The 19,075-nt window shown below is 41.3% G+C and overlaps 1 protein-coding gene across 3 annotated transcripts in view; it reads left to right on the top strand.

Moving 5' to 3' along the window:
• Nucleotides 1-740: 740 nt before the first annotated feature.
• The window catches only part of egln1a (egl-9 family hypoxia-inducible factor 1a), a 35,882-nt gene continuing 17,547 nt past the window's right edge, over nucleotides 741-19,075 (top strand). Inside the window, exon 1 of one of the 3 annotated variants that reach the window (XM_085297331.1) lies at nucleotides 741-1,765. In XM_085297331.1, the coding sequence (XP_085153457.1) occupies nucleotides 1,079-1,765 (687 nt within the window). In that variant the 5' untranslated portion in view covers nucleotides 741-1,078. The remainder of the gene's footprint in view (nucleotides 1,766-19,075) is intronic. The other 2 variants (XM_085297333.1, XM_085297332.1) reach the window with 2 other exon arrangements.

The raw sequence follows: 19,075 nt of genomic DNA, 5'->3' as shown, positions 1-19,075 counted from the left end.
AAATACCTCCAATTATGTTTTTATTTGTATTATTTTGGGGGGACAAATACCAGAAATCACTTTTCGGCACGACACAGGTTTTTAGATGTTTCTTTTGCTTAATATAGAATAATTACAACAGCACAACCACACGCAGGTAGACAAATACTCATCAGAATATCTGGTTTCTTACTTTATAATTTAGGCTATATGATACTATTGCTTCGATAGGAAATGCGCACAAAACGAGTCAGCGATGCTTGAAGCAACACTTGCCATATGGCTATATCTCTTTTGCTTGTCCTTTCCACAAATCTGTAAGCGGTTTGTGTCAAATTTAAATGACAACGCTACCTTTAATTTGCCATTACACAGTATTGCAGTGTTACAGTAATGGTGAAAGTCAGAAAGAAAGCAACATTGGATTTATAACCTATTATACTGGATTGGGTACTCAAAGTATAGAAGTATAATCATGCATTTATGCCCTTTCAGTCTGTTGCACATTTTGTTCATACTTATTACTGCATGGTTGGTGGAGCTAATTTTCTGCACTGTTAGAGAACATGAATATATTGCATAATTGAAACAGTTAGGGTAACATATGTACATCACTTTTTACCGACTGACCAGAGGCGCATGCCCACCCCCGACAAGACTTGAACATGAACTTTCACGTGTCGCAAACACGCCTTTTTTCACCGCCAACTGTCTGTCCGACCGCACCTGAAAGCAGCACGAGAGAGGCGGTGCCTTTGTGCTGACGTCAGAGCGGGCCGGTCCTCGAGCTGGGCTGGCTGAGCACACTCTGAGCGGCGACATCCATTACCCCGGGAAGGAGAGCTAGCTTGCAAAAATGCCTCCCAAAGACCTCGACCCACCCCTAAAAGCTGGTCCATGGGCGCACGTTGTCGTGTTATTCCGCTGACACACGAGGAAGAAAAGGACATGAGTGCGATAAAATGGCAGGGTTTTGAATGTTTGATTCCTCTGGGTATCAGCGTGGCGTCGGCGGCGGGTCGTTTCCAAAGTTGTCGATTAGCAGAGCGCGTGAAGGATCGGTATTAAAGGAGCAGTACGCCTCCTGTATCCTCAAAACATGGAGAAGCCGCAGAGCGAGCTGGACCGAGACCGACAGTACTGTGAACTTTGCGGGAGGTTTGATAACCTTCTTAAGTGCGGTAGATGCCGCAGCTCCTTCTACTGCAGCAAGGAGCACCAGAAGCAGGACTGGAAGAAACACAAGCTCATTTGTAAAGAGGCGGACAAGCCGCAGCCGCCCGCACAGAAGCCCGAGCAGGCACCGCCGCCCGGGGACGACGAGGCGCCTGAGAAATGTCGAGAAGAGCAAAGCTCCGAGCAAGCAGACATTGCAAACACAAAAGCACTGAGAATTGAGGTGAGAGCTGGACATGATATGTCCGACAGCACCGCCACACCTAACGGACAGAGCAGCTTATCCCCGCAGAAACTTGCCATGGAGTGCATAGTGCCGTGCATGAATAAGCACGGCATCTGTGTGGTGGACGGCTTTGTAGGAGCAGAGATCGGGCTGGGCATTCTTGAAAATGTCAAGGCCCTGTACGAAACTGGCAAGTTCACAGACGGTCAACTGGTGAGTCAAAAGAGCGACTCCACTAAAGACATCCGAGGGGATAAAATCACGTGGATCGATGGCAAGGAGCCCCGCTGCGAGAAGATCCAATTTCTAATGAATCGCATGGACGACCTGATCAGACATTGTAATGGCAAACTGGGAAACTATGCGATAAATGGAAGAACAAAGGTAAGTACGAAGCACACGCGCATACTGCGCATCTACTGCATTCATCCTCCAGGAGCCAGAGGCTTGCTGGTGCGACACCTGCCACACACACTACAAGGTCAGGGAAGCAGCAATACTCTGCGTGGGGATGAAATCAAAAGTACCGCAGGTTTTTAACAGGGGTGCATCATTCTGCAGAAGCTTTTTTTCTCCCACTTTTGTCGTTAAAGCGCTATTAGGTGTAACAGATCAACCTTGTTTGCTAATTAGATTCGACTTTGCGGGTAAGAGGCCGGTGAGTCCTCTTCTGGCTTTGCTTTGAGTCAGAAAGGTGATTGCTGGTGCTGCTCACATGTTAATGGTTTTGTTTTGGACGCACGAAGAGTGTGCACAGACAGCGCACGTGTTCGGTCGCCATGGCAATAGAAAGACACCCTCAAATCATTGCTCTAAATAAACGCAATACCTCAACCAATAAGAAAGATTAAATTTGGATAGAGCACGTGTCTGCAGCATCTTTGAATCAAATGAAATCCAGCTGAAATCTAATGAAAGCAAAGCACGAGGCACATTGTTCTAGCAAGCAGCTGCAAGCATATGTCATGCTGGACTGTTTATTCTAGCCTAAAATGATAAAAAAAAATAAATAAAAGTATATTGATCCTAGTTCAGATGTGTAAATAGTTTAGCTTTCTGATGCCTACAGAATATATTCCTAAATCCATATTATCCATAGATTACTGCTCAAGTCCAGTCCTCACCTCTACAGGCTGCACTCCCTCCATTAAGTGTGTATTGTTCATATTTTGAATGACTATTGGTTTTTAGATGTGTTTCGTAGGTGTGTAATTATGTTTGGTGCTCTATTTAAAATAAACGTGATGGGGAAAGCATCAGATATAGAAAGCAGAGTTTCCAAATTAAAGATCAGATTTCGCTGAAAGCACCTTAGTAAGCAGTGAATAGCAGAGCTATATGTTCTAACAGACTGCATTAGTTTCAGGACGGTCATTCTGACTAGTGACACGACTAACACCGTTAACACATGCTGCCACATGCACAAACAATGGAGGCAGTCCAGCTTATCAGAATGTATATATTGTATTCATATGTTTGTACTTTAGCTTTTATTTTTGGTAAAATGTGAGTGATGTGAAGAAGCTGCAACCATGTGGCAGCTTTAGTGGTGACAGGTTGTGGTGATAAGTTCAGCGTCACACAACATATTTGGTTAGGCAGCATTCCTATACTGAGAAGAAAACCTGCGTGTTACAGGGGCGAAAGGAAGCTGTGGGTAGCTTCTGTTTCACTAAAATGTGTTTTCTAAGAACTTGTTTTTAATTGTCGGATGTCCTCGTTTTTTCAGGCTGAGCAGCTAGAGTTCAGAAGCTCTCCCGGCTCCTGGTTTGTTTTTTCCTAACTGTTAGTGCTGTCTAGTGGATAACGATGGTTGCGTGTGACCTGCGACTCTTGACAGATCTGGTCACCATGGCCTTATAGCATGAGACTGCCTCAGGAGAGGATGAGGTGCTTTCAGGCTTTCTCCTCTTCCTCCTCCTCTCCTGAGTGAAATTCTTTGAAGGCTATAGTCACTATTAACTAGAAGTTTAGCAACATCACTTTGAATCTGGCTAGAACCTAAACACACTAAAGCAACGGGCCTTTTATTATAATATTAGAGAAATAAATCAACTTTGTAGTCACACACCTCTCACACAGTTGATGGAGCCATCACAAATATCTGCTCTGTTGGCTGAGAATAAATAAAAGCTGCTGGACTGTGAAACAATTTTTTTTTAATGATTTTAGTTAATATTATAATTGTTTAATATAATTATTTATTAACCTAACATCAAGCTGTTTGAGATTAAATCAGTTTTTCAGAGCGATTTCTTTAGTTTTTAAATTGAATTCAAAATGAAAAGAAAAAATAAATCAGTGAATAAGAGGTGAGTGGGATACGTGACCTAGGTTTATGGCTAAACTGACAGGTATTTTTGACCACAAAGTCTTTTTCGCAAGGGTTAGGGTTTTCTACCTACACCACAGGAAGCTTGCTGCTGCTGGTGGAGGCTGTGCGGCAGTGGGCTCGTACACTTTTGGAGACCTGCGCAGCAGCCGTGAAGTGAATAACGAAGAGCTTAAGCTCACAGCTTTACTTTCTCCAGATAAATCACTAACACTTTGAAACTGGTTCAAAGCATTGCGCACTAAACCAGTAGGTATTTTTTTACTAAAATATAAATATGATATAACATAAACTTTCTGGTCATTTGGGAAAATGTAGGGTTTTTTTTTTTTTTTGTATTGCTTTGTCCAAATCGTGTGTAGATTAAACATGATTTAACTGCAGAGTTAACAAACACCATATATTGGAATCAGCACATTTTTAGAATAGTTTAATAATAAGTAAACATTATGGCCTTTAAAAAGGTCAGATTTCTTACAGAAGTGTTATTAAAATCTGGTACATTGGGGGAAAAAATGGTTAGAAAAGATTTAAGGTTTTATTAACAGTTATTGCATCTATGGTTGAGCCATATTACACCGTTTACGGTAATACTGGTACAATGTAAGGCAACGATAAGAAAATAAAATAGAGAAAATGCTAACTTCCTGGTTTGAGACCGGATGTGGGGTTGTACATTTCCGGTAGCTTTACTTTGCAGTCAATCGCTACTGCGAAGATATCCTCCAAAATCATGTCCAAAACTCGAAAATGGAAAGATCGCGTTAAGTTACAAAGAGCAGAAGGTGGGAACACTCACCACTGTTGTGTCATAAAAAATCTAATGATCAACTTTGACATTTAAAGAGTTTAGATCGATCAGTTGTTTACATCACTCAACACAAGCAGAACTGCATTACTGCAGCAGAAGACACATCGTCCACATTCAGAAGCACATCTCTGTATAGTGACTGGTCTTATGATTTAAACAGGCAAATGTTCAGCATTCAAACTACAGGTGAAGAATAGTCCAACCAGATGTTTCCCCTTTATGTCGATATCAGCTAGTCAAGTACACACCTACACAGCATGTCAACAAACCGTGAAAAAAGCCACACAAAAAATGAATGATTGCTGGTAAGGGTTTCTATACATTAGTATTTACGAAGGGTATGTTGTGACTTACCTTCAAAATTACTGTGGTCCCTCGCTAATAACGCGGTTCACCTTTCACCTCGCTGTTTCGCAGATTTTTTTAGTGCAAGTTTGCATGTTGTTTTTTTTTTTTTACGTCACATTGTGTCCTGCATCCTGATCGCTGCAGACGAACTCCTCCGTGACGTCTCTCCTGTACAGTACAGAATCGCTGCATCGATCGCTAGCAGTGTGACTCTGAAGTGCAGTACTGTATGTCCACGATGTCCACAAAACGTTTTGCACCGTCAAAAAATAAAATTGGCTACTTGATTTCACCTATCGCTAGTTATTTTTAGAACATAACACCCGCGATAAACGAGGGACAGCTGAGAAATATAACATTTAAATCCCTTTTCTCTTTTGCCCTGAGGCGCGGGGGGAAAATATCGACAAGTCAATGAACATCATTTCAAGGTTCAAGGTTCTTTATTATTTGTCACATGCATAGTTATACAAGTATAACACACAGTGAAATGTAGCCTGACATGCTCCTCGACATGTGCAAAAATTGGGGGGGGGGGGGGGGGTGGTGTTATTTATATATATATATATATACACACTGGGTGAATATGCAGTAGTAGCAGCAAGCAGGTGAATTCTGTACATTAATATGAATAGATATCTGACTATTTTACAGGATAGACAATATAAACATATTTAAAATTAAAGGAATTGAAATGTACATTGTTCCTTGGTTTAGTGTCTGGAAGAGTCCTGTCTCAGTCAATTATAGATGATGTGAGAGGGCGGGTGTGTGTGTTTAGGGCACGGATGGCTTGGGGATAGAAGCATTTACAGATATATTGGGTAAATGCCCAAGACATCTATAGAAATGTAAATCGCCGCTTGATTCATTCATTTGCTAAACTTGTTTTGGACCGTAAACAGGGCGTGAATAGGACACCGGAAACAAAGCTCCCCACAGGAGTTTCCGCACCGGAAGTAGCATATGCTAGCGTGCACAAAGTCAATTGCGATAGAATATGGGTAAAACGCGCATGCGCAGTTCCTTTGTTTTCATACGCACATGGCCAAAAAAGCATGGCGGCAACGGAGAATGAGAAGGGGGAAAGCGGATCGTTGAGTGAAACGGATGAACCAGAATTGGTTTGTAAAAATGGTGCCACTTCAGTGATGTGGAACTGGTTTGGTGTTTGTCCGTCAGATACCCACCAAAGCACTTTTTTTGTAGAACATGCAAGCGGGCCGTATTTGTCGGACTAAGGTGCTCGTAAATCTGGGAGTGATCTGGGTCCAAAACTCCGTCCGCTACAGGTCCCAAAGTCAACACTGAGAGTTAAAAACTGTCTAAATTCTTTCATCTTTAATAAAACGAACAGCATTGATGCTTTACCAGGTGTAACAATTAAGTTTAACATCCAGCCATCCATGAAAACAGAATTTATTGCATTTAACGGAGTTAGAAGTTAGCGGAGGTTAGCTCGCTAGTTACCTAAGCATGATATAGCATGTTCTGACTGAGAGATTTCTGAGCAAATTAAAACGTACAGCTCTGCTATCACCTCCAACATAAATGAAGACAGAAAACCAAACAGCAGTGACGTTTGTAGGGTTACTGAAGTTGGGCTAGCTGGTATATAATGATGTGATCGCTAGCGACACAGCTATGTTAGCATAACATAAACAGTGAAGCTGGAGGATGAACGCTAACTTTTTTCCACTCGATAAAAGGTAACATGAAGGTTCCTGATGGTTGGAGACAAATGCAATCTCATGGCAGGATGCTGTAAACGGACCAAACTTCAGTCAGGAGAACAACTGAGATAATCCACCCACAATAGGAGGTTAGTCATTAATATACTGCAACAACATGGGAATAGAGCAGCTGTGATAGAATACAGCATTAATGAATGAATGATACAGAAGTGGAGGAAGCAAGAAGAATGAGTTGAATAAAGTTTGATTTATCTGACTGCTTTGTTTCGCTTAATGTGCCTTATAATCCCGTGCACCTTATGGTCCGAAAAATACGTATTTGACGTTTTTATTTGGCACACTGCAGTTTAATGTTGCAAAGCACCTCTTTTTAACTTTAGTGGATATTATATTCCATTTCTACTGGAAATGCCTTTCGGTTAAACTGTCAGCAGGGAATTTGCATTTGCACTGTTAAATTTTTATATAGCTTTAATGCACATAAAAAACAGCTGCTTGTTTAAGTGAAAATAAATGGATGGGTTTTGTTGCGGTAGTAAAGTTGTGGAGTTGTATTTTGTCTTGCATTAACTATATCGTCTGTTATATCGTTTTCGCAAATTTTCAAATATATATCGTGATAAATATTTTTGGCCATATTGCCCTGCTCTAATTGGATCTAATGGTCTTTTTCTTTATGCCACTTAAATTAAATAATTTTTCCATCCAGTTAAACATTTAAAACAGAAAAATAAAAAAGTTTAAAATTCAGATTATATTTATACATTTCATCTTAGTAACTTGAAATTTCAGTTTTTCATCTAAAAAGTTTGAGTTACTAAGTTTAAATTTTGAGATAAGTTTGACTCCTACATGGCAAAATAAATAAAATTTAACAATTAAATGTCAGAAAACAGCCTTTCATAGCTCTTTGAGTTTTACAATAATTTCATTATTTGATATCCTGATCTGTAAACTTATTTTTATCTTTTTACTCTTTTGCATATAAAAACAAAGCTCCAACCTTCTGACAAGCTTTAAGCAGTTTTGAGGACTTCTTTGGTCTTTGACCTTGAGATATATTTGTCACATCTTTTTAGAGGGAAATAACAGACTATACCAGAACTGGAATTAGCGCTTAAAAATGATACACTAAGAGTTGTCCCTGATCTACATTTGTTACATCATGTTCTGTTATAACAGCCCTTGACATTTAAAGGATCTAGTGGTGAAACAGCCCACATTCGATTGAAGTCTGTGGCCTTTACTCGCTCCAGGTACTTGTTTTTATGTGCTGGCACAGCTCTAGTTGCCGTATGCTGTTATTTTTAGGTTGCTTCTCCTGTCCAGTCGGTCCCCCCTCCTCTCTCACCCTTGGCTGTTTCTTAGTAGGCCTAAATGTTTTGGAGAAAGCACATTATTTCAGGTTGTGCTGTTGATCCATGCAGCTGGCCACTCACTCACACTCTACTGAGAACTTGACTTCCTCGCCTACTGCCCTAGTTGCCTTGGCAAACACACGGCTGGACTGTGACCAGCAAATATCAGCATGACTTGCACAAATGGAAATGCTGCAAGTATCAATGGCTCAAAGGGATATGACACAATGTAAGCACAATTCGCATTGGGAGAGACAGAGGAAAAAGATTTTGCCCAAATAGTTATTAAATGGCATTGTTTCCATTTCCCCCGTTCACTTGATAACACTGTGGGAAGTTGCAGGCAGCGGGACATGTTTGTTTCTTTGCAGATCCAGCATGTTGGATGCTCTCTGATACCATTTAAACATTATCCGGAAACCTAAAGAAGTATTTAGTATTTATTTATTTATTGTCATTGTCAAGAACAATGAAATTGCGTTTGGGGCTTCCATACAACCCAAAAAAAGAAGAAAATAATAAATACCCCTTAAAACCCAAGTGTACATATTTAACCCAGTGTGACTCCAATGCAATAAGACAATCCTTAGCAATAATGTTCGTAGAAATTCAGACAAAGACCTGAGAAACATGACAAAATACAACAATGCAACCCATTCAATATTATTGTACTGTGAGATATGATATCAGATATGATAGTTATCTATTTAAGAAAGAGGGGGGGGGGGGGCAGGAGGGGGAAGAGAATAAAGATATGATGCACCAATGCAGACCAGTTCATTGCTATTAAGAAGTTGGATATGGTTATTGTCCGTGAGAGGGGGGCAGAGAGTTCAGGAGCCTCACAGCCTGTGGATACAGGCTGTTGGCCAGTCTGGATGTTCTGGCCTGTATAGACCTGTACCTTCTCCCTGAGGGCAGCAGATGGAAAAGGTGGCGCGCAGGGTGATGTTGGTCCCGCAGGATACTGTGCACCCTCCTCAGACAGCGAGTGGGGAAGCTTGTAGCAGCAACATAATTGTCCTGTTACTGACTTATTTCACGCTACTGTTAGTCTGTCTTACATGATAAAAGAATAGCCAGCTAAGCTAAGGCTCCATTATAAACACCCTTACTGCTACTTTTCAAAGTTGACATTATTAAAGTTATGCCGATCACATGAAACATGATAGCCGTGTTAAGCATGCTGAAATATGACTCAGTACTGAATTTAAACACTGTACATACTGTAATGAGGTCCCACAGCAGCTTAAGTTTTCAAATATAATGCAGCCCAATACACACAAGGGAGATGTTGCTCCTGATTTGTTTGTTTTTTTGGTCCTTTTTTTCATATCATAGGGCGCTGCAAGGCTGCACATATCCGGTTGTTCAGTCTGACGTCACTAGCCGTGTCTGGGTCTAAACTCCGCTGCAGGTCCATATATCAAACGATCACTATGGCATTACTGAGAGTTGAAAAACTGTCTAAAGTCTTTCATCTTTAATAAAATGATCGGAGTTCTGCTCTACCAGGTGTAACAATTGAGTTTAACATCCAGGCTTCCATGAAAACGGAATTTATGACATTTAACGGAGTTAGAAGTTAGCAGGGAGTTAGCTCGCTAGCTTCTATCTAAATACAATATAGCATGTCCTGACTGCAGGGTTTTGGAAACAAATTCAAACGTACAGCTCTGTTATCACTTCCAGCATAAATGAAGACAGAAAACTAAACAGCAGTGACGTTTGTAGGGTTACTGAAGTTGAGCTACCTGCTATATAATGATGTGCTACGTGACCGCTAGCGACACAGCTATGTTGGCATAATATAAACAAGCTAACTTTTTTTTCCACTCGATAAAAGTTAACGTGAGTGTTCTCGGTGGTCAGGAACAAATGTAATCGCATGGCAGGATGCTGTAAAAGGACCAAACTTCAGCCAGGAGAACAACTGAGATAATCCATCCACAATACGAAGTTAGTCATTCATATACTGCTGCATGGGCTGGGCTGTAGTTACATCCTAAGGTTTTAAAAACTGAGCTTAAATAAATGATTAGCGGTAATAAAAGCCGAGGGAGGTCAACAGTGATCACTGACTGTTTTAGGAGCTTTTTGAGATCAAATAGAAGAAAATACATAACATTAAACATGTTAACAACACAAAAGCCATATTAAACGCAGACTACTTTAGACCCGGAAGTAGGATTCGTCGCGTCATCACTGAACAACCGGATATGGATTCCAGCTGCATTACTGTCTCAAACATGACTCTTTATTGTGAAAAACAACGGGTCAGCTGTGGGAAAAAAACATCCCCCTGTAACATAAGTGTAGGCAAGACCTAGAGACAACAACAAACAAACAGTTTTCTGGGCTTTCTTTCTTTTAGTGCTTCCGTATGCGATAATTTTAAAAGTTGTTTCAGCAAGGAATACAAACCAGAGACATCCCATTGATATAATTTAAATGTGTGCATTTGCAGGTTTTGTTAGTCTTAGTTGTCTGTAAATGCATTGAAGTCTGGTAATAGACTGTTAGATTAAAGATAAACATTTAAAGATGTTGTTCTTGCTTTTTATAATGTCTTTGGGCACTAATTGATTCATCAAGAATACATTTGTAAATTGTCAAGAAAAGGACGACTTTAAGGAAGTTTAATTGAAAAGCTGTTACTGTCGTAGACTGTGAGCATGTAATACGGTATGCGGTATTGCGATTTTCCATTGTTTTTTTCAAAATCTTTTCCTCATGCTATGAAATCATCTTGTCAATTCATTCATTTCAAAGCAGTTCAACTTAAACAGGACAGAACTGGACAGACCCCTTCCTTATCAACAGAGTTTGATAACAGTGTTTTGACGTTGTTGGCAGTTATTTGCTTTTGTCATTTGTTCTGTCACAGAGCAACGTGTGGACATGTGCTTTCAGAAGGAAGTTGACCGTTGACCTAAATCTTAAAGCTCTACAGAGCGAGTAGACAAGAGGAAGTCATGTGACAGTGGTCCTCTGAGCGCTGGGGACAGCTATACGTTATGCTAAAGGCTCCACGAGCTGCTCATTCCGTCCGCCTACAGTACCAGCTTGACTTAAGTGCAGCACATTTCATGCCTGGTTTTATCCTGCTTATTGTTTAACCATCTCACTGTTGACCAGAAATAGTCTAGGAAGTATTCAGCGCTCAGGCTCACCCATCACTTTGGGGTCCTTAGGGACTAGTAAAGCGCTATATAAATACAGGCCATCATGGTCACGTATCCCCTCTCAAAGCCTGTAATTCATCTGTGGATTTCTTCAAATGCTCATGATACCATTCTTTTATTTAAAACCATAATGTGGTCTAAGCCGTGTAGAGTGATTTCTAAATCAGTGTGACATACCAGAGAGAGGGATGAATGCATCTAATTTAATCCAGCATTTGTTACAGTGTCGTTTTCTTGAATAAGTGCTCATCGGTTAAAATGAAGCTGTTAAAATATACATTTTATTAAAGCTTAAAGCGCACATCCATCCTTCTGTTTCCTATCACAGCTGTCTAAGAGCAACACCTGGCCACGATCCAGGTGGAGCCCTGAGAAAGAGCTCTTTGTTTTTTACTACTTGCAACCGTGGGCTTGAAGACAGGAAGGATTTATGGTGGGTGGAGGGTGATAGTAATGGTGGTTTTAAAAAAACAAATTAAAGCATAATTAGAATTTTTTTCTTTTAAATAGAGAAAGACAGTCTCAGGGGATCACAAGCTAATGTATTCCAAGCCCGGATAAACAGGATGGTTGCGTTCAGGAAGGGCATCTGGCATAATTTCAGTGCCATATCAAACATGAACATCCATCCACTGATGAACATATTTTTGCAAATTAGATACTTTAATAATTATAATTGCCTCTTTGCAACAGTAAATGAAGGCTTCGGCTGTTATTTAAGTCATGTTTAATATAGATGTAGATTTCACTTTGTCTTTTACTTAGAAAGCCAATTTCTTAACTCATATCTTGACATGTTCAACTGTAACATATCAACATGCTGCATCACCCAGTTTCAGAATGAGTTCACATGGCTCTCACACAGTTGATGGAGTGGATGGAGCCATCAGAGGTCAGATACAAATATCAGCTCTGTTGGTTTTTGGGCTGTTCGATATAACGATATATATCGGATGACGATATAAAAACGTCTATCGTTTCATTTTACGCAATCGTTTGTTTCGTGGTGTCGCAAAATAGATTGTTTACGGCAATATTTTTTCATTGTTTTGATGGTCACTGTAGTGGCTATGTTAATTAGTTAAAGTTCTCTCTTTCTCTTATATTTTATATAACCACACTACAGACAGACAAGCGTTTGTTTTTATGCGTTGTCGTTAGCAACAACGACGGTAAAACCACCGCGTGTCCGCTTGTTCCACATAAACCTTTCACAATAAAGCTCAAGATCCTGTTGAGACTTTTCAAAATAAACTGAATCACGTGAAAGATGCAGAGTGTTTACGGATGAGAAGCAAAAAAGAGCCGTCGTGTGCTAAAAAATAAACCTTAGACTCAAACGTTAGAACAGGCTTTTCCCTGCAGCACGCCGTGTAATAAACACAAAGAAAACGGCGGGCGTTACAACTTATGTCTAAAAATGTATCATTTCAGGCAGTGGTTAAAACACTCGACTCCAGCTACACGATGCCCAGCTGGAAACAAGTCGAGCTGCCTAAGATTCACAGAATTTACAGAAAATGTTACATTTTTGGGATTTATATCGTTATCGGACGATAGATGTCTTAATATCGGGATATGAGATTTTGGTCATATCGCACAGCCCTAGTTGGTTTTCATTGAATATGAGTCAAGGCTCTTGAACTCTGTGAAAAATCATAATGATTTTAGTCAATATTGCAATTGTGATTATTTAATAGAATTATTAACTTAAACATCAAGTTATTGAGATTAAATCTTTTTTCTGGGGGATTTCCTTAATAAGCCGGTCGTGCACCTCTCGGTTTTTGTAACCTGTCGCGTTTTGCTGCCACAGCTGGGTTGAAGACTCAAGTGTTCAATCATGTCAGTTTTTTATCACCATTTTAAGGATATTTTGATACAGAAGATTAGAGGGTCACTGATTGCACATGTTTTATTATATCAGCTCTGATGTGATAGTATTGTCTGAGTGGAAACGCCTTTCGTTGAGGAGAAGACCGCAGCGGCTGTCTGCGCCTTAACGGCAAGCATAAATAGACGTGGCTTTAAAAGCCGTTAACAGCGGTGCACGAAGCGATCAACATGGTGGGTACACTGGGCCCTTTAGTAGACACTCACAGCAACCATGGGTGAACAACAAGGCGCTGAAGCTGACAGTTTTACTTTCTCTAGATAAATCTTGTTGACCGAAGGCTCTCTTTTAGTCCTCGTGGCTGGAGCTGCACTAAACAGTGAGTGAGCTTGAGATTTAAAGGGAAAGGGTGGGCTCGATTTATGACACAAGAAAAAGCGAGAGCTTTATAGCAAAAATGAATAGTAATAAAGAAAAGTTATCCTTTTTTCCCCCTGTTGGTTTTATAACTCAGTTAATTCCACTAAAATGAATAGACACAGACTGACTGACTGCAGGGCAGTTTTGGTCTGTCACTGGATCCCAGACCTGAGTTTACTCCGGGTGAAACTTAAAGCAGCTCACAGAGACCAGCATATGCATTTATCTTTAGTTCGTCAGCGGGAGAGTGTGCTGAGATATACAGCGCTTTCAAGTTTAAACAATTCCTCTCAGAATATTTGCGTAACAGTACCAGAGAGTGCGTTTGTGTTTCCACCGCAACATGTGGAGGTTAAAGGGTAGTGTTGCTGCTGCATACGTCCCTCAATTGTTCACAGCCTGCCATAAAGAAGAAAAGAGTAAACTGGGCCATTACTTTAAACAAGGATTTCCTCTGAGGCAGCACCACTCTCGGACAGATAAAGCAGTGAGCTATCCTGGGCCAAAACCCAAACTGCCGTGGTTCCCACACTCCTCTTTGCTACAAGGTCTCCATCCCAACTGTTTGTACTCATGTTTGGATAAGCATCTCTTATGTGAAGTGAGCGGACTCCTTGCAGCTTTTCCATTTTTCTCCACCCCAGTTCAAGGCTCACATCCTGAGTTATGTGTCGACACAGGGTGAAAGTTCCCTAATGTCATGTGTAGATGCATTTGTTTCACAGGTCTGTTTTAAGCAACTGTCCTTTATGTTTAAAGCTGTAATCAGTTTTTAGTTTGAGGACATGTTCTGGTAAATGTATGCCATTCTGCTGAATTTCTTAGTTATTTCCTTCTTTCTATATAGGAGCCCTTTAAATGTTTGCATTAGCATTTCTTTTACCCGACAATGTTTAAGGTACCATAGCTTAGTTAATGTTTGAGCTACAAAAAACAACTTGGGTTTATTCTCTCATTTCCCACTGAAACGTTAATCTCATATATATATATATATATATATATATAAATAAATTTTATATTTATTAGTGGTGCAACAATACTCGTATCGATATTGAACCGTTCGATACAGTGCTTTCAGTTCGGTACGCATATGTATGAACAATACAAAATACATTTTTAATTTATTTTATCAACTTTCCTTCTGACGATGCTGTCTGTGTTGAGTACTCAGTGGATCTGCGCTCGACAGTGCAGCCTAGGCGGAGTAGTCGAACGCAGATTCACTGAGCGCAGGGCAAGCTAGCGAGACAGAAGTTAAGCTCTCCTTGCAACATGGCAAATTGAACCTCCCCTACCCTCATTCAGATCTGGCGTTTGGATGTGATGTATGACCCTGAAGGTAAGCGCATCATGGACTAAAGTAAAACAGTATGTTGGATGTGCCATGCAATGCTCAATTACATGGGTGGGAGCTAGTGTGTTAGCGCAGTTAGCTCGTTAACATGTTGCACGGGGCGATCCGGTAGCTCGTTAACGGAGATTTGCCGTGTTGTGGCCTTAACGTCATTTCAACGAGATTAACGCTGACAGCACTAGTGGGAACACAACGAATATGACTGCACATTTACTCCGACATCATCCTAGTGCAAAGACAAGTGGAAGCAGACAAAAACAACAAGCACGCATGCACCAAACTTTACCCGAGTCATTTAGACAGCCGTTAGCACATGATTCTCCTTATGGGGACCTGATATGTTTAATATGCTGCTGAGAATATAGCCCAGAAGAAGTGTATAGTATAGCTTTTATTTTGGAAAGAGCCATTTCTCTGTAATAAACTCTCTTCCAAAGATGAGTGATTCCTCAATCAGATACAGGGCTCGCAAAATCGCCTGCTCTACGTCCTGGGGCTAGCGATTTTTTCCAGTCGGGCTACCAAAATCTATCTCTGCCCTGCCCGTCGGCCTATCGTAGGAAGGAAAAATATATGTCAATGCTTTTGCATTCTTTCGGAAATGTAGCTGGGTAATTATGTCATTGGCATCGGTGAGCCACTGTCAATATGTGACATATTGAAATCGCGTTTGAATTTGCGCTTGTTTTTTGCTTTCACTTTGCAATCGCGCGAACTGTGTATAGAGAGCGACAGCACTGATTGGTGAGTGATGATAATTTGCGCACCAATTCCTCTGACATCGTTAGCTTACTATGCAAACATGATAAGTGAAATCTCCCGCAGCAAGCTCAAACATGTGCAGAGAATCGCTGAGCGTTATGTGTGTGTGTGTAAAAGCAGCAGGATACATATTGTAGCGGGTCAGGGCTGTTCGGGGTTCTGTTTGTACAGTTATGTTTTGTTTATGTTGCCATAGTGACGGGTGACGCCCTCTCACTGCGACGGTGTGTCCTTCCGGGGTCAGAGGGCGCCCTGTGTGTCGTTGTTGTTGTTGTTGCTGTGCTGTTGCTGCACTGAGCAGTTAGCTAGCGGCAGTGTTCTTCTGCAGATGTCAATAAACGGCTGTGCTCCCTGGCTAGCTCACGGGAAGCAAGACCAAACGACACCTCCGTCTCCTCGTTGTCTGAGCTCGCCACATTGGTGTCAGAAGTGGGATGATGGTGGCACCCCATGTTCTGACCCGAGTGACTTTTCCCCCGCCGGTCGTGACCGGCCGGTGCGCCAAAAGAAGGCACCTGGACATTTGCAGGACTTTGTGTGGGGTAATGGGGTCGTCGGGGACGACTGACCCCTTAGGTGGGGGCTATGTAGCGGGTCAGGGCTGTTCGGGGTTCTGTTTGTACAGTTATGTTTTGTTTATGTTGCCATAGTGACGGGTGACGCCCTCTCACTGCGACGGTGTGTCCTTCCGGGGTCAGAGGGCGCCCTGTGTGTTGTTGTTGTTGTTGTTGCTGTGCTGTTGCCCCGCTGAGCAGTTAGCTAGCGGCAGTGTTTTTCTGCAGATGTCAATAAACGGCTGTGCTCCCTGGCTAGCTCACGGGAAGCAAGACCAAACGACACTTCGTCTCCTCCTTGTCTGAGCTCGCCACAATATTTTAGTTCTGCTGAGCCAAATAAGACAGGTCAGGGTGAAGAAGTGACAGCCAAAGAAAAGCTTACCACAAAACGGAAAAGTTATGACAAATCAGACGATAAGGCAAAAAGAAAGTGCAGCTTTATGGTTTCATGGACAAACGAATTTCTGTGGCTGCAGTATGACGAGCTGTATATCCGGGGCTGCACATAAGTGGTCCGCAGGTGCGCATTCGCTGTCAAAATAAAAAACGGGCACAAGATAAGAAGTTGCAACGCCTGTTTGCGTACATAAGATTTTCAGGAGGAGGACAGACATTTGTTTAGAACTCTTAAAGATGTCGAAGAAGCAAGCTCCTTTAAGCAATTACTGTGATGTTCCTCCACCTCCAAACAAATGTCAGAAGGAGTCCAAACCACAAAAGAAGCACGTATTCTCGGAAAAGTAGTTGCAGGAGGTGAGCTGGCTTCAAACAAATGATGAACGCACAGAGATGTGGTGCGGAATGTGCCGTGAAAATTTAATAAATGACAAATTAAAAAGGCATGAACATTTTTTTTTTTGTATCGAAAAAATGTCGAACTGTGACACCAAAGTATCGAACCGAACCGTGAATTTTGTGTATTGTTGCACCCCTAATATATATACACACACACACACACACACACACTAGTCTGGAAAAATTCATAATGCTAGTTTCCAGTCTAAAAGTACCAGATAAGTAACCCTTCAATTATTAGCTTTTATTATGCAACATTTGAAAGCATGTACTGTAGCAGCAGTGTTTGAGTACCAGGCTTTATTTGTTATGTTCTCGGCCATTATCAAAGACCCATTTATTTAATTGACTGCTGTTTTTTGTTTTGTTTTTTTTCAATCAAGGAAGTGCATGGTTTGGTACTAGTTGCAGGTTGTGCGTGTTTGTAATGTCAATTATTTTCATGCTCTTTTAATATCCATCTGTGAAATGAAGCCTTCCTTTCCTGTGGCCTCAGCGACAGCCTCTGAGCTTTCTTCTGTGACCTCCTCTCGCTCTCTGCCTGTGAATGCCCATCGGCTTCAGAAGCCATGCCTATGGAATGTAAACAAACAACACCAAGAGTAAGGTCAGCCTCCTAATGAGGGCCGCGGAGGAATGCGGAAGAATAAGTGGCTAAAGGAAGGGAAGCTCAAATAGGTATAGAGGTTAGGGGTGAAGAGAGTGAGGAAACAAGTGTGTTAAAAATAGCTTTCATTTGAAAACATTTACTCCTGTCCCCACTATATCAGCAGTAACTCTGTTAGACAAAGGGAATGGAATTATGGGCTACCTGAGTTTAGTAGGACATGTTTTTTATTGTGGGAAATATGATTTTTTTTTCCCTTCCCAACTATTATTATTATTATTATTATTATTATTATTTATATAGTTGTTATTATTTTAATACAGATTCTAACACGCCGAGGCTGTCTGGATTTTGCATTTTTGTAAATGTTTTAGCTAAAACATCTTATTCTCTTAGGATTTTTGTTTTTGTATAGACCAGCAATCCATATAGGTTTAGCTGTTATGCATGTCATGTTTTTTTTGTAACAAGAATAATCACAAACCGCTCTTGCATTTGTTATATAGCATGTGCTGATGTCAAGCTTTCCTGGATCTGATGAAGCATTAGAACGTTTCTACAGCTGTCTATTTGAGGGAATTGTAAGCTAAAATGCCGCGTCAGGAGTTTTGCAGAGCGCCTAGGCTCTTGCACCTCGGCTCAGCAGACGCACAAACACACACACGCTTCCCCTACACACACACACACACACACACACACACACACACACACATCTCCTAGCAGCCGCTGTTTACCCATCTCCAGCCTTGCAGCGCAAGCCCAGCAGTTGAGGGTGGGAGGGGTGACATTGCCGAGGATCAGCCAGCCCTCCTCACGATCTGCACGTAGCACAACCATTAAAATACTGCAGCCTCTGGAGGGAGGCCAAGAGTCAAAGTTCACTCAGTTCACTCTTGTCTTCTTCTCCAGCCCCACCCCTATGCTTTCTCTGTCTGTGCCCCTCTACCTCTTTCTCTGCCACACACAGACTCACACAAAGAAAGAAAACATACTGGATTGCGACTTACTTACAGGAAGCGCTTTGTCAGTTCGTACCCCCCCCCCCCCCCCCATCCCCCAACCCAGCACCTGTTCTTGTTAAACCCACCCCATTTATATTTAAAAAAAAAAAAAGATAAAATACATGCAGCCAGAGCTACCTCCCCCATCTTTATGTCAGATTTTTTGTTGTTTTTCAGCTTTAAAGGCCCTGATAATGTGCATTCCAGCGGTAACCTGCATCACACAAAACATGTGAACACAATGTGGACTGACGCAAGTAACTGTGATCAGACATGTAGAGTAAGAAGATGCCGACGTGGGTCTGATGTCATTTTATTTTAATGCTCTCACTATGGCGTTAAAAGGCTTTGCACGCAAAGATTTACAATTTTTCTGTGGTGCAGTGAAATAATCATGAAATTTGTGCATGTACAGAAGTAAATGTACCTGTTCAACTCCCGGATGTTCATTTTGAATCCCAGCACCTTCAGTCTTTTCTTTGTTGAAAGGGTAGCTTTAACTTCTAAATGTGCTAGCATAGATGCTCTATAATATTTTACAGGGTAGAAACCCCGAGGAAGAAGTTTAGTCTACACTGAGTGTTTATAATAATGTTGCTATGGTTTATGTTGATGCAAGTTCTTGAAAGAATGTGG

This window comes from Mchenga conophoros, linkage group LG13 (genome assembly GCF_057382185.1).
Source record: "Mchenga conophoros isolate Kocher_MC1m ecotype Shallow Benthic linkage group LG13, M_conophoros_male_GT1.1, whole genome shotgun sequence".
Classification (NCBI taxonomy): domain Eukaryota; kingdom Metazoa; phylum Chordata; class Actinopteri; order Cichliformes; family Cichlidae; genus Mchenga; species Mchenga conophoros.
The sequence above is the reverse complement of the archived record's forward strand: the minus strand, read 5'-3'. Positions and strand labels throughout refer to the sequence as shown.